Below are 14,981 nucleotides of genomic sequence, written 5' to 3'. Positions count from 1 at the left end.
TCATCGCATACATAGACACAATGTTTAAACACACAATATCTGGTGTCCTGGTTTGTTGCTCTGAACTCACCCAAGGAAGTTACATAACTTACATAAATACTCTAACATATGTGTGTAAAAAGATAATCTCTCTCTTTCTCTCTCTCTCTCTCTCTCTCTCTCTCTCTCTCTCTCTCTCTCTCTATATATATATATATATATATATATATATATATATATATATATATATATTGTGTCTATCTATGCGATATATATATATATATATATATATGTAAAAGCAGTGATTTAGATTTTTTTTTTCTGTTCAGATATATATATATATATATATATATATATATATATATATTTTGTTAAGTTTACATACAGTATACAAACAATACAAATTGCTTTTTAAGGCGTAGAAAAGCAACTCCTAAATCGAAACTCTAGGTGGCAGCAGTGGTTTGTGATCTAATCTATCCACCCACCAGAGAAGAAGACTCGTCTCCCTGAGAAACAGGAGCGCGTCTGTGATTGACTGGCGGTAAACTCTGCTAAATTATATCGCGTCGTTATTTTAAAAGAAATATGTTGTTTTCGTCTTTCTGTGCGTCAGGACATCGTGGATGAAGTCATTTCTGGGGCTTTCGTTTCAAATGAGCTCGCGTGAGCCGCAGTTGAGTGTATTTGTTAGCCTATCTTCCCAGCCAGCAGATGCTAAGTTAACAAGCCACGTTCAGAAATGATTGTTGAGTTTGCCGAATAGTTTCGTGAGCTGTACCGAGACTGGTACGTCGCAATGAAAGGATATCGATAGAAGAAGAGACTTAAAGACGAGGGTTAGTATTCGCGTTGTCCTTCGGGAGGACTGAAGTATAAGGAGCTTTCTGTTATTGCAGAGACGCTTTCTGATGGTAAACTGCAGCCACTTAAGGTCTTCGGGCTTGTGTAATATGCACTGTTACATAAAGCTGCTTCCAGGTAAAAAAATAAATAAATACAAGTATCCCAGATGGTTAGTTAAATGTGAAGAGACTTAAAGCAGCACTAAATACAGCCAGATCAACTTCCAGCCAAAAAAGTCCCAGATCCTTTAATGATGTTTGTCCTGCCAGCCACTCCAAGCCGTCCACCCGTACATCTGCTTTGGCTGTCAAGACCTGTGATGTAGTTAATTGTCTCTGCCTCCTTTAGGCTTTTGGGAGTCTGCCCAGCACAAAAGCCGCTGTAGATCCATTCCGACGCCTTTTCCTACGCCACAGTCAACCGTACCATTTGCAGCACTGCGTTTCATGAGAGACGGTAAGATGGCCCCGCTGTTTCATATGATGAGTTGAAATGTTATATTTGGGCCCTCCGTGTGATGCTCAACCCGAAGAGTGACTTCTTGAAATGACTCGTGTTTTAAAAATCCTGTTTTTGTTTATTGTGTATATATATATATGTATATATATTGTATAGATTTTTGCAACCGAGTTCAACCCCTTGTCCCTTAAATTTCAGCCTGCCTGCATCTCGTGGTGTGAGGATGCTGCCGTTGGCGCATTGCCACCTTAAACAGGTCCTACAGACAGTGTGTGCCCTGGAGTCCGTCATCCTTCGCAGTTTTGGCCCTGATGGGGGACAGGTGCTGTTCACCCGCGACACGGGTCAGGCGATGTTGAGCCGTAGTGGGACACAAATTCTCACAGCACTGCAACTGGAGCATCCTCTGGCCAGGTTAATGCACAGACACGCAAGCTACTTTCACTGCAATACTGCTTTGTCTGGTGTCAACCCTGTTGTACTGTGTTTGTGTGTTTCTCATGTTAGGATGGTGGTGGAGTGTGTCTGGAAGCACAGCACTGTAACAGGCGATGGATCGAAGACGTTTGTTTTGCTCCTGGCGTCATTACTACGGATGATCCACGCAACAGCCGGCAAGGAGCCTAACTTGTCTCGTTCTTATAACTCCACGAAAGCAGCAGAAGCTGCCACTGCCAGGCACATGGCTGACAAACTGTTTGCATTTGCGTTGAAGGAGTTGGATCATCTCATTGCTGTGAAAGTGATCCCTTATGGATGCTTTGTTTCATTGGAGGATTTCACTGCAAATACACAATCACATGTTCAAAAGCTGCTGGTATCATTTTTTCATACACGTCTTGGTCACACGCACTGTGACTTTATTAGTGACCTCACATGTGAACTGCTCAGCCACTGGAAGTTTAAAAATGACCTGGCTTCCTCCTCACTTGAGTTTGTAAATGACAACTTCCTTGCACTGCATACACCTGTATCAGGCTTCCCTATTAGCTCTTCACGTTTGATTGAGGGGCAGGTCATTCATAGGGATTTTTCCACTCCACTCCGTCAGACTGACCACCAGCCAATTAAAGCAGTCGTTTTCACTGAGTCCCTGCAGCCAAAATTGCTCAATACAGGAGACGTGCTTGAGGTGGGATGTGCAGGCAGAGTGTTGGAAGGGAGAAGTATCGTGCACTTCAGTGCCTGGATGGAAAGGTCACTAGAGGGCCTTATTGCAAACCTACAGACTTTAGGTGTATCTGTGCTTCTGTCTGCAGTGAAACAATCTGCTGCTGTCCTGGCCTTAGCCAAACAGGCAGAGATGTGCTGTGTGGAGTGTGTCAGCGAAGATGAGCTTTCTCTCTTTGCCAAGCTAAGCGGGGCCACACCCGTTTCAGACTGCAAGATGATTGGACCAGAGCATGTTGCTTCGCTGAGTTTTTGCCGACCAATACAGCTGGGAGCACTCGGGTATGAAAACACAACTCTTCTTCTCACTTATACATTGCACATGTGCAAAGTCACACATATACTGTGCATATCAAGTGACGTATCCACACCTTGTATTCCACAGGGCGATAATTGCTGGTGTTTTCTCAAGCAGATGTCAAACTGTTAATGGCCTTTTTTTCTTTTTTTTTTTTTCTCAAAGGTATGTCCACGTGGGTTTTCAAGATCCAGAAGAAAAGGTTGTGGTCAAACCCTGTAGTCTGGTCATTTGTGCCCCAGGTGAAGGGCAAACTGAACAGTATACACGTGCTTTTCAAGATGCCATCCGCATGCTACTTGCTACCACATCTCGGGACCCCATGCGTGTGAGTGCAATTGCAGCATCAAAGAGAACCTTGCGATCACACAAATGCACATCTTTACAGACGGACAAACAGACTGACAGAACCACATATGGATCTTCCAATATACGTTCTTTCTATGAGTGTGCGTTCGAGCCGGGTTGCGTGATACCGGCAGGTGGGACATTTGAATTTCTCTTAAACCATGCCCTTCTACAACATGCCCGCTGTTGGTCAGTTTTAGATGACTCAAATATTGGTATCCCTGTTTCCCAGCTGTTGGCAAATGCCCTGTTGAGTGTGCCCCGACAGATTTACTCTCACAGGTCGCAACGTTTCCTGCAGACTCAAACCAGGGTTAGGAGTCTTATTCCAAATCCTTCCCACCCTGTCAGCCTTGTACATGAACAAGAACGTGACACAATCCCCGTACAGACTGAAGGTCCCCTACAGGATGGTAGACTAAGCTTGCATTGTTATGGAACGGGTGACGTGTCATCAAACGTTTTTTTGTTGGACTTGGGCCTTGAATCTGTCTCCTGTAAATACCAGCTACTTCTGGCTGTGCTTCAGTGTGTCACAAGTCTCCTCCGGGTCGACACCGTGCTGCATACACACACTGCCTTACACACACAATCACGCAGACTTGTAAACACTTCCTGGGAGGACACAGAGGATGAGGACTGAGATTGTGTTGTGTGCAAAGATATAAGCCATAAACATATTTCGTCTCAGTAGTTACACATTGTATATGGCCGGAGTATTTTCTGTTTGTTCCACTGCAGTGTATTTATGATACAAGTCTTTTGCACTGCAACATAAATTGCATTTAATGGGAGTATTTTAGTGTGGTGCAGTTTATAGGCTAATAAAATGTTAAGGTGACTCTGCACCATCCTGTTATGAATCAGTGCAAGTTTTGGCAATAACAGTAAAAACATTAAACAACTCGCTGTTAATCTTAGTATGGGACAGAATGTGCAATTGGTCTTCAATAATATTGTCTTTATCTACTGTGTGAAGTGCATAAGTGTTGATGTTGGCATGCTTCCTCTTGGACTTATGGTAATTTTATTTTTTTCCTTCATAATTTCTCCTTATCTCTGTTTTCCTGCCCTCTTCCCTTGGCCACTACACATAATTACACAAAAAGTATTTACACTGAATAGCATGGACACACTGCCTCACAAATATCCACACTCCTTTTTATAATCAGTGTTATCTCCATAGTGGGGGTGAGTTGTTTGAGAGGGCAACACCCGACTGTCAACAACCAAATCACAGCATACTTCCTTCTGCTGTAATCAGAACACAAACTCTTATTTTCACCCCTTTTTTGGGGGAAAATGGTGAGTCATTTAGACATGAACTACTCACAACCCGACACAAAACATACCGTTTACCGTAACTACTGCGTCCCTGGATGTGAACATGAATTTTCCGTAGATTAATTGTGACAGGATAAGTGGGAAACAAAGACAGCTTTGGCATTGTTTGTGCTCTAGATGAGTCACAGTTGCTAATATCAAAGGAGGGCAAGCTGGGGGAGTTTTCAGAATGTTTTTTTTTTTCCACTGCGCACATGGAAGCTAACCTGACTGTTATTGACAGTCTTATCAAGACATCCACTCCCTTCTAACCCCAACATGCCCCCCTGTATTGTGCACACAAAGCACAGTCAATTTAATAATGAAACAATTTGATATCAAAGTTTTTGCTATGTTGTTAGTGAATATTAGTGGGTGACTGGAGGAGCCAGAGGCTTATTTGACTTTAGTTTTGTGTATGCTTGATTGCAGGGCATATTATAATAGTCCAGAGTCAACTCGGTATATTGTAGTTTATTTGGCTCTCATTGTTAACGTTTGTCTCTGTGAAACATAGTGCATATGGTATTAATCAACTCAATCGCTGTAAAATGAAGCAGACATTATAAAATGCATAATCAAACCATGTACCATATAAACACCTAACATAGGAAATTAAAAAAAAGACATTTACAAAATGTGACAAAAACTTAAAAGGCGTTTTAAACAAGGGGAAATTAGGAGATGTAGAAAGAAAGTACAAGAACAAATATAATGTCAATACAATGAAGAAACCAAGATGCTACTCTTAATACCAAGCTGAGTAAATCCACAGTCACTGCAGTTTACAGCTCGGCATTCAGTTGGCTACTAGTCACCATGATTTTACTTCAGTGTTGTTAGAAAAAGGAATTGTAGGCATCGGCTGCTGCTGTATTGTGCTGAGGTGGTGGTGTTTGCCTTTTTTTGGCCCTGGACCATGACTGTTCTTGCCAGTAGGTGACTCCCAGTGATAGCAATAGAAATGTGATCCATATACAATGATCTTTTGTTTAAATAATTAGTTCACAAACACTAATTATAGTCAAATTACCACAAAATTACACATTTCTGTACTATATTGTCACTGAAGCACAGATGACACCCATTCTATAGTGGGGCCTAATAGCCACATTGCATTTATCTAGTCCAGGAAGGTGGGCCTAAGTGTTAGCAGCACAGTTACTGCTGATGTATACTGTAATCAGAAATATTTGCACCCAGTCTGGCTTAGGTTGTCCCTCCTTGAACAAGCAGTGTTTCTATTGGCAGTGGGGAGTCATGTGACTCTAGGAATGACATCATGCAACATTAACAAGGAGTTTGGGGTGTGATGGTGGGTGTCACACCACCTCCCGAGATTTCCTGATGGCGCAGCACAGGAGCATGCTAAAGATCATCCCAAACACCTGTAAGAGAGAGATCCATCACTTGTGATTAAGTTAGCTCATATCTGCTCTGTGCTCATCCTCCAGACATTGAAATTTGAGATGACTTTCAGTTACTCCAGTTGTACACTCACCATAACGACCCCGATGGTGACGCCTACTCCTCCGATAATGTGCAGTTTAGAGTCAAACACCTCGTCGATGGCATCAGGACAGCTCTGTTAGAGATAAGCATCATTTCTTTCAGCTTTCTTTAAACATTTGCTGAAAGTGACTTGTGGTATGTCTGTTATAGACGGCCTCAGTGCATGTAGGCTCCAGTAAACCATTGTTGCCATAGTAACTACAAGAAGGCTGAGGGAATTAGTCTGCAAAGGGAAGACTGATAAACTTGTGACTCACATCAGACCATAATTATGCATTTGACTTACAGTAATTGCCCCAGCTCTCACAGAGATGAAACAAGTCAGACATCTGTTAGATCTTTTGGATGGTCTCTCATTGAAGTGTTATTTTTAGTTCTCTGTCTCTTGGCTGAACTACCTCGTTGCATTCGCATCTAATCTATACACACATGCAGGTGGTAGTTTTACCTTAATAATGAGTTCCTCGAGTGGCTCTCCGCGGGGACAAGTGTCTTTGGCAGTTTCTGCTATCATACCATTTGGACCGCAACAGTTTAGCTGCAAACACACACAAAATCAGAACTTAAGAGAACAAGTTGACTTGAAGAAAATAACATGTCTTTTCTAGATGCATTTTGGTTCAATATTAAGTTCCCATATATATATATTTATATATTTTATATATATAAATATATATATATAAAATCACAAGAAGCGCAAAGGTAGTGACCCGTTTTCTATCACCCAACTGTGGTTGTTCTGCTAGAGTGATTAGGCAGAGCTAACGAAACAGGCTCCCTCTTAACTCGCTTGAAGCTAAGCATTGACTATACATAGAAGTGGATGTAGCTTTGGGGTCTGTAAAATGAGGCCAATGTGGAATTGCCATAAAAAGTAAGACCACTGAAAGCCGCTGGAGCTTCTTATGGTGTCGTTGTTGCAAAAGTCATTCCGTCTTGTACGTTTTCTGGTGGTCCCTCTGAAAATAATTTCATCATCAATTCGAAAATAGGCCTCAGGACCATGTCTGTTTGATTGACAGGCCTGTTGCACAGTCAGGTTCCAGCTATCGATGAGCGTGATGGAATGTCGTCGGGTTTCCAATCAGATCGAATCAGATCCACCACTCGCGTCTCCCCAGCTCATCCAAATATGAAACATGGTAACTTCTGGCTCCAAACCGCTCCGAACTCGCAAGATGGCGACAGTCAAAATCTGAACTTGAGGCCTCGTGACTGCGGTTCACAAACCAATGGGTGATGTCACAGTTGGTTGCCGCTTGATGCTAAGCTAGGCCATTTGCCACACAGCTCGAGCTCTACTCTTAACATGAAGACATGATAGTTGTATCAATCTTCTCATCTAACTCCCACCAAGAAAGCGAGTACTTAAAAAAATGCTGAACTCTTCCTATTAGTAATATGCTAGACCTGCAACTTGGAAGTCATCAGAGACACTTTGAAAAATACTTGTTGTGTTTTGAAAAGTCTTCATCAGTCTGAAAAAGCTATTCCTGTGGGAATACGTTGCACTTTCCTCAAAAAGCTTTTTGTAACGAGTTCCTTCTAGATGATATGAGAGTCCGTCTGAATTAGAGGGAGGCAGAAGTGGAGCAGGCGTGGCTCACCTCCTTTTGAATCAGCCGCAGTGTCTCTTTGAGGCGCTCGTCTCGTGTTGTCTTGAAGTTGTTGTAAATCTGCACGTAGGACGTTGTGATGTCATTCACCACCTGCGACACAGCAATAAACCAAGAATTTATTTAATGTCACTAAATCACATAGATGTAATAATTCTTCACACTGCCTTTTAAAAAAAAAAAAAACCATTGATTCAGTTATTTCAATACCCATGTTTATTTTCTGATTTATTTGAGGTCTTTGTGTTATATTTTTCCACGCAGCACTTTTTCTGATAGTGTTGCCTCTAGTATACTAGTTGCTGTAGTGCTTGAAACTTCAGCTGTTAGTGTTATGATTTGTTATCATAGCGAACGATGTAAGATTCATATTTTTTTCTTCACTTGTTGAGTTACCTTGCTTTGGTTGGAAAATCCCCAGATTCCAGCTGCTACCTCAATGGCAAATATGATAAGCAGGAAGAAGAAGAACTGCACAAACGAAAAACAAAATTTAACTCAGCTGATTGTTGGCTTCCATGCGAACATGTAAGGTCAACTGAGTGTAGCTGAATCCAAATTCCATAGGCTCCTCCTCCCGAAAGAATTAGTACAAGAAGATTATGGCCAGACGGGGCGGGACAGAGGGAGCAAGTACAGAGGAATCTACAGACTCCTCTCTGGCCTTTATAATGTTCAGTAAACAATGTTGGAAGCAGGCAGCTCATATTCCTTAGTGGGCTCAAGGTCCGTTCAAAAGGCATACTTCCTACAGTGAGATAACACTGCAGAGAGAGATCACTAAAACAATGCTTAAATGTTATGTTAGTTCAGTCAAAACAGGTTACTAGAATATTAATATTAATGTAGAGTTATTTGAAGAATAATAAGTAGTACGAACCAATCCCAGCATACATGGAGACTCCTGGATGGCCCCACAACATCCCAGAAAGCCCACCGCCATCATCAGCGCTCCAGCTCCTATTAGGATATACACACCTACAAAGACATACAGTATGTCACATATTCATATAAGAATACATATGTCACCTAGTCATAACTTTGCTTAAATATTAGATAACATGCCTGTCCAGGGCATCTTACCTGTGTAGAACACATATGGTGAGTCTGTGCCTTCAAATAGGCTTTTGGTCTTTGGGTCTAATCGTAGCCACAGTCCTAGAGCAAATACAGCAGTGCCTGCAAGCTAGAACACACAAAAACATATATTTTCACACGCAATACTTCAATTAGCACTGAATGTATTCTGTTTGCTGTCTGCTTAATAAAACTTTAGTCAAGGAGAATACCTTGCGTACATCTGTAAATTCCTATTCTGGGCAAATGACGCTACCCATCGCAGGAAGTGATAATTTAATGACAATGTCTAATAACTTATTAATCAGCAATTCCTATTATTCAACAAGAACGAACGACTGTATGTATCTACACGCATCACAATTCATTACCAATGCAGCACCACACTTCTAACAAACCTACCGAAACTTTGCTTCTCAACTCGAAAACAAATAAAAGAAAAAAAGATGATGATGATGAAATGTTCATACATTCCCTTATTCATCAACATTTAATGTTGACACAAATTGCCATGTGAAACCATCAACAGCTGTGTGCATGCTCACGTTTCAACACCGCTCTCTGAAGTATTTGTTTTTTACATAGCATGTGAACAAAATAGCCTAAAACTCCCACTATAAATGTTTGTGTGAGGATTGTGTAATGTGCGTTCACACAGGCACTTAGTTACACGCCTTCCCAGCGTTGACAGGCCAGTGAATATTTAACTTAGATGGCCCAGTTGAAAGCAGGAAACCTGTTTTATTCAAAATGTGGAAGTCTCACTGTGTTTTCTATGCGTTTTTCTTGTGCTCTGAAAACAGTTTTTTGTTGTGCATTCTTTCTGTTGATTTATCTCTTTTATGTTGTGTTGTACAGTTAAACGGCTGACTCACAGTGGTGCAAATCTGTACAACCAGTTGGAGAAGCTTCCCCTTTTCTTTCTCTATCTCTCACACAGGCACCGTAGGACAGGATAAGAAGTAAAGTACACCTACCCAGAAAAAAAAGTTGAAGATGTACATGAGATATTTCAAACACTTGATTCCCCCAGCAACAGCCATGCTGATTCAGTTTGCACAGTCCACCACTGTCAAGTGTTTAATGGCTAACTTCTTCCCAGGCAGACGCAAAAGGTGGTGAAAAGGAAAGCGTTTTCAATACCACGCCTTCATACAACCACCTGATTATACAGTTGGGGAGTGGCAAGTGTTATTCAACAAAACTTCCATATTACCTCCATTGTGTATGTTCATGCATGTACAGTGTGGGTCTATAGAACCGCCTGTGTTTAAGTCATGTGGGCATGCGGGGCTCAGCAGCAGGTAGCAGCACAGAGGGATCTGTACAGGCATGTTGAGATGAAACATTTCGTAAAATACCTGTTAAGCAGCATCTTTACTACTCTGGTGTCTGAACTGAGTGTGACAACAGCTAACAAGCCTCTTGTACTTCCTTTTAACCAACAGCTGCTTTTATTGGGAGCAAAGTTCATGAACTAAGAATAACCAGGTTATGGCACAACTTCAATTCCTGTTTAAGTTATTTTAAAAAGGAAACATCTGCACTCACATGATAATGTAGGTTTGATCAGGCTTTCTTTTCCATTGACTGAGAGTTAAAAAGCTTGTTGATGAAGTTACATTTTACATTCACTTTATTGATTTCGTAAATCTTGTTCATCACTGAAACATTTCTTGCATTTTCTTGGGAAAAGGAGTAACCGAGTGTATTTGTATTGTTTAACCATCTAAATATTCTCAAATGTTTTTTTTTGGGGGGGGGGATAATTCTCTCTCACACAGTGGGAAAGCGGTGTCTGCCCTGTAATGAATGGCTATTCTTAGATCTATATATAGCTGCACAAATTAGAAACGTTCATAAAAGGGCAAAACATCCATCCGTAACCACACACACATAGCACACACAAACGGACACAGTAAGACACACCCTGCAGGCTCAGTAGGACACAAATACCCTATATGGGATATCCAGAATTCAGCACGCAAAGGGACGCACGCACACAGACTCTTCACGGAGCAGAAGTCCGGTTTATTACGAGGCTGTATCGGGCACGTTGTCCACCACAATAAAGCCCCTCCACACACACACACACACACTCTCTCTCCCTCATTGTAATTATTAAAATGCTGTGCGCGCAAACTCTCAAGTGTAGCTTACTCTGCGCGGTGGAAGTGGGTCACTTGGCCACTGAGGATTATTCTTCCTGCCCGCTCGCTCTCCGCAAACATTGGGACACTTTGTATTTAGTGGCGGCCAGTGCCATAAATCGTCCATTCAGAATACTCTGTGATAAGTAGCCTAACCGTGACACTCCGTGCACGACTGCATCTGGGAAACCTTGTAATTGAATTCACTATAGTAACCTGCGCTCACACGAATGCGCATGCACGCGAAGATCACCCACGTTCACGTATATATTTAAACACAGACAGGATACGTGTTTAAAAAATAAAATATTCCCCCACTTTAGACTCACCCAGAATACCAGGTTGAAGGCAAACATCAGGTATTTGATGCACATCTCTCCTCCCGACAGCGCAGCCATGGCGGTACTTGAGCTATGGATCACACTTGCGATGGTATCACCAATGCAAACCCACGGTAGAATCGAGGAGAAGAGCTTCTAAATAACAGTCAGTATGCAAGAACGAGGTTATTTGCCGACGCGCCGCCGCTAAAGCGCGTCGTGCAGTGCGCGCCTGTAGTGGTCCGCCCCCACACGGCTGCACAGCCAGAGCCTCCTGTAGTTCTTTGGGGTTTTTTTTCTTCCTCTCCTATACCTAGAAACTTTAGCTTCCCTTTTGTTCCTTTTCAATAGACTCTCAATTTATTGTGCAAAATTATTGGCCGCTGTTGTTGCACTACTCCTTTACGGATGTTGCTGGACTTTCCAGTGATCTGGCAATGTTGGCATTGCTTCAGAGCATTTTCATGTCAAGATTATATATTTTTCTAATTCTATCCTGTAATTGTCTTTTGCAAGGGAACCTACAGTCTTCATCCTGTGTTTGTCTTCTCTGCAATGCACTGAGCAGCAGCCCGCTGTGGGCTTCTTGGTTGCAAGTTCCTGCAGCACTGTGCAAAGCGTTGACGTAATTCTCCCAGAATAAGAAAAGCGCGTTCACGAATTTAATGTACATGAATGAACACGGTGCACGAGTAAGCAATGTCATCGCGAGCGGCGGAGTTTAGAGCCAGACAGTGCATGGCGGGCACATATACATCATTGTTAACCCCCTGTTGTTAACACACACCGGTTTTACAATTTGTATAGCGGTTAATCTTTCCTAGCATTGTGCTGCATGCAGTCTGCAGATATTGTTGTCTGCATCAACCTTTCTAAACAACTTTGTAAACATTTTACGTCCATAGTTGTTAGCAATTTTAAGTTGTGCACAATTTAGGCATCCTTAACTGTTGTTTACAAACTGGGAGTAGGGTGTTATTAGTAATAATAATGAAAAAAACATCCTTGGTCCAATTATCTTCTGGAAAAACGTTGCAAAGCCAAAAATCAGTTTTCAACATTTCAACTATAGCCTAAGGTGTATGAATGTAGTGTTAGTATTAATATTTATGTGACTCCCTTACTTTTGCTTAGAAAGTACAAAACCCACCTTACTGATGGCTTTATTGACATTTTAAGCTACAGAATATTTGTTTATGGGACATCATGCCCCTTTATTATTGAACTACACAAAACATTTACTGCAGACCTAATTGCTTATTAGAAAGTGAGATCCATAAATGGTGCAACATTGCATTAAACCTTGGCATGGAAAAGCTGCTTGATTCTTGATACATAAAGAAAAACACAAACACCTGCTGTCGTCGCAAAGGAAATGTATTTATGTATCAGCATAGTAGACAGTGCTTTCTCATTACAGTCTCGAAGAATACGCAGGCAGGTACAGCATTTTATAATAAACAGAGAGTTTAGAATTTCATTCATTTGGTCAGATATACGTAGCATGCCGTTTTCCAAACCATGTTATGAAACAGAAATCACAACTGGCAACTCAATTCTGTAACGGACACATTGTTTCACATTCACGACCTGGGCCCTTGTGGCCTTTAACCTCTTACTGTGGGATATAGATCTGCTTAGTGCATATGAGGGCTCATATGTTGTACGCTCGTTGGTTGGTGGGGGTGGTGGTTGTCTTCCACCAAAAAGTCATGTGTATTGATATGTCATTTGTTGGTTGGTGGAGGTGGGGGTTGTCTTCCTTCACCCCCTGGAGTCCTCCAGACAGCCGTCTGTTCCTGTTAATGCCTCAAAGAACAACAGTATGTGACCCCACAGGTTGCAGACCACCTCCTGTGACCTTTTGGTTTGGCCAAGCAGTGTCACTCTCATTTGCATGCACAGTCTTTTGTCTACACCTTAAGATTGGTAGTTGATGGTACGACCTATATGTAAGTGATATGATGTGATATATATATGTGTTGTATTGTTGTGAACATAACCTAGCACAGAAGCTCAAAATATATACGGACTGTAAGCATTGTAGAACACATTGCTTATGCAGGAACTTGTCACGTCGGGGTCACGTGGGGTGCAACTCGCTATCAGGCAAAAGGAGGTGTGGGTTAAACGGAGGACAGTGGAAAAGTACTGAGACAAACATACTATGCAAATGTTCCCGCCTCACCTATGTAACGCCTCATCCTATAGTATAAGTATATGTGCAGGAAAGGGGGAAGTCAGACTCCAACAAAGAGACCTCTGGTTGATGTTGGGCTCTCCAAGATGTCTTGTATGCTAAGCTTAATAAAAATAAGCTAAGAACTAAAACTGCCTAAAGACTGCCTCTATCAACGGACTCGGGGAAAACAATTGGGGATACAACATTATCCAACTTCAAATATCATGCCGAGCTGGTTTAAGCTATAAATAAGACACTAAAGGAGACAGACTGATACCGACAGAAACGAAGTGATCATGAATTAGTTGTTATCATAAGAATAATGATAGCCCCAAGTTTGTTACAAAATGTTCTTTCTCAACATGCAGATGTGTTATTGCATAGATTATATTTTAAGGCCCCGCACACCTAGTTATTCTGTCTGATAATAGATCTGCTTTTGCTGAAAGTGAATGGAGCGATGATGGGAATTCAGAGATTTCACCTGAAACTTCAATTTGTCTGCCTGTAAAGGTGCAACAAAGCAAATGGGAGAGTCAAGGAGATGCCAATCAGTCACAGTCTGCACCAGAGTCTGATTTTTTTTTCTACAGAAGACATTTTGATATGACCGTGTAAGAAGAGCAAAGGTGACAACAATATTTCATTATTTAAATTATTTATTTAATTGAAGATCAAAAATGAACTGCACTCCATTTAGATTGATGCTGATATAGTAAAGTGCGTGCTCATTCACAAGGCCACTTGATAGAAGTGAGCTATTTTTTCAAATTCTTTTTCACCAGTGCTTTTTCTGCCATTGAAAGTCAAAATGCCTGTTGTGAAAAAGGGTTGTTGTGCTTACCTGCTCATTGCCACACAATTGGAACCATTTTGGCCCTTGAATAATGTTACTGTTGTTATTAATACATGTGTTTTTCCCTCTATGACAAACAAAAATGTCTTCTGTAAACAAGGCCTATCGGGCAGAATAATTAATGTCACCTTAGGCACTTAAGATGTTTAGATCCTTTTCTGTCACGCAATACCATCAGATAATCTGGCCCCCACAGACCCGGATCCCAATATCATGGTGTCAGTCTGTGATTACAAGCAAAGACCGAGGCAACTGAGACTGCCTCAAGCCACAGAGAAACTGTTTTTCTTTTCATATTTGGGACATTGTGACACGGATTCTGGATGTTTGTTTGTATGTTTAAAAACCTGCAGCAGAAGTATTTTTCTTTCTTTTGCTCTCTTTGTTCTTTTTTAGATGATTGTATAGATTTATACCTGAGAGTGTTGATCAGCACATGTTCCCAGTGTGTGTGTGGGTGGGAGGGGGGTGTAATTTCGGTGCAGCCAAGTCCTGTGTTTGTGCATGTGGCACCACCGAAGCAGTGTTATTGCGTGAGATATCTAGTGTGTGTGTTTTCCACAAGACTTGTTTGGCTTGGCATTGATGCAGATTTGTGTGTGTAGACTAATCACTCAGCCAGGCGATCAGTAGGCATATCCTGGCATTGTCCTGCTGAGTGTGTTTGATGGTGTCAGTCTGCAGGCACAGAGTTGTGGACAGAATGATGTTCTGTCCGTCTTGACACAACCTGGCGAGGGGAGTGGTCTTCAGGGGAAAGACATCAGAGCTGGGTGGGGGTATAGTCCGCTATAAAACACAGTTTCCAGTGTGGACGAAGGTCTGTGTGGGCAATAAAGTATTTT

General features: G+C 41.7%; 2 protein-coding genes across 6 annotated transcripts; one reads left to right on the top strand and one right to left on the bottom strand.

The window, feature by feature from the left end:
- Nucleotides 1-446: 446 nt before the first annotated feature.
- On the top strand, nucleotides 447-4,813 carry bbs10 (Bardet-Biedl syndrome 10). Of its 4 annotated transcripts, none has more exons than XM_069162634.1 (5): nucleotides 447-655; nucleotides 1,174-1,281; nucleotides 1,483-1,698; nucleotides 1,792-2,736; nucleotides 2,918-4,813. In XM_069162634.1, the coding sequence occupies exons 3-5, from the start codon at nucleotides 1,508-1,510 to the stop codon at nucleotides 3,741-3,743; spliced, it is 1,962 nt and encodes a 653-aa protein (XP_069018735.1). In that variant the 5' UTR covers nucleotides 447-655; nucleotides 1,174-1,281; nucleotides 1,483-1,507; the 3' UTR covers nucleotides 3,744-4,813. The 4 variants fall into 4 exon arrangements, with proteins under 4 accessions (XP_069018735.1, XP_069018733.1, XP_069018732.1 ...); XM_069162632.1 differs by having other exon boundaries at nucleotides 447-818; XM_069162633.1 differs by having other exon boundaries at nucleotides 483-523.
- Nucleotides 4,814-4,882: 69 nt separating this feature from the next.
- cd9a (CD9 molecule a) lies at nucleotides 4,883-11,579 on the bottom strand. 2 transcript variants are annotated; one of them, XM_069162635.1, is made up of 8 exons: nucleotides 11,108-11,579; nucleotides 8,635-8,737; nucleotides 8,432-8,529; nucleotides 7,948-8,022; nucleotides 7,543-7,644; nucleotides 6,384-6,473; nucleotides 5,925-6,008; nucleotides 4,883-5,811 (listed from the first exon to the last, which is right to left on the bottom strand). In XM_069162635.1, exons 1-8 carry the CDS (start codon nucleotides 11,174-11,176, stop codon nucleotides 5,746-5,748), a joined length of 687 nt encoding a protein of 228 aa, XP_069018736.1. In that variant the 5' UTR covers nucleotides 11,177-11,579; the 3' UTR covers nucleotides 4,883-5,745. The 2 variants fall into 2 exon arrangements, with proteins under 2 accessions (XP_069018736.1, XP_069018737.1); XM_069162636.1 differs by lacking the exon at nucleotides 11,108-11,579 and adding an exon at nucleotides 9,606-9,712.
- Between the last annotated feature and the right edge of the window lie 3,402 nt (nucleotides 11,580-14,981).

This window comes from Embiotoca jacksoni, unplaced genomic scaffold (genome assembly GCF_022577435.1).
Source record: "Embiotoca jacksoni isolate LCO1_2020_lvr unplaced genomic scaffold, fEmbJac1.0.p SCAF_3, whole genome shotgun sequence".
Lineage (NCBI taxonomy): Eukaryota > Metazoa > Chordata > Actinopteri > Embiotocidae > Embiotoca > Embiotoca jacksoni.
The sequence above is the reverse complement of the archived record's forward strand: the minus strand, read 5'-3'. Positions and strand labels throughout refer to the sequence as shown.

What these genes read in the sequence shown, in the direction of transcription:
- bbs10 (XM_069162634.1), top strand. Translation starts at nt 1,508, where the DNA reads ATGCTGCCGTTGGCGCATTGCCACCTTAAACAGGTCCTACAGACAGTG. An exon ending in CTGGAGCATCCTCTGGCCAG is followed by an intron (nt 1,699 to 1,791) that starts GTTAATGCACAG and finishes TTCTCATGTTAG; the next exon opens with GATGGTGGTGGAGTGTGTCT. An exon ending in ATACAGCTGGGAGCACTCGG is followed by an intron (nt 2,737 to 2,917) that starts GTATGAAAACAC and finishes TTTTTCTCAAAG; the next exon opens with GTATGTCCACGTGGGTTTTC.
- cd9a (XM_069162635.1), bottom strand. Translation starts at nt 11,176, where the DNA reads ATGGCTGCGCTGTCGGGAGGAGAGATGTGCATCAAATACCTGATGTTT. An exon ending in GATTTTCCAACCAAAGCAAG is followed by an intron (nt 7,645 to 7,947) that starts GTAACTCAACAA and finishes GCTGTGTCGCAG; the next exon opens with GTGGTGAATGACATCACAAC. An exon ending in TCACCATCGGGGTCGTTATG is followed by an intron (nt 5,812 to 5,924) that starts GTGAGTGTACAA and finishes TCTCTCTTACAG; the next exon opens with GTGTTTGGGATGATCTTTAG.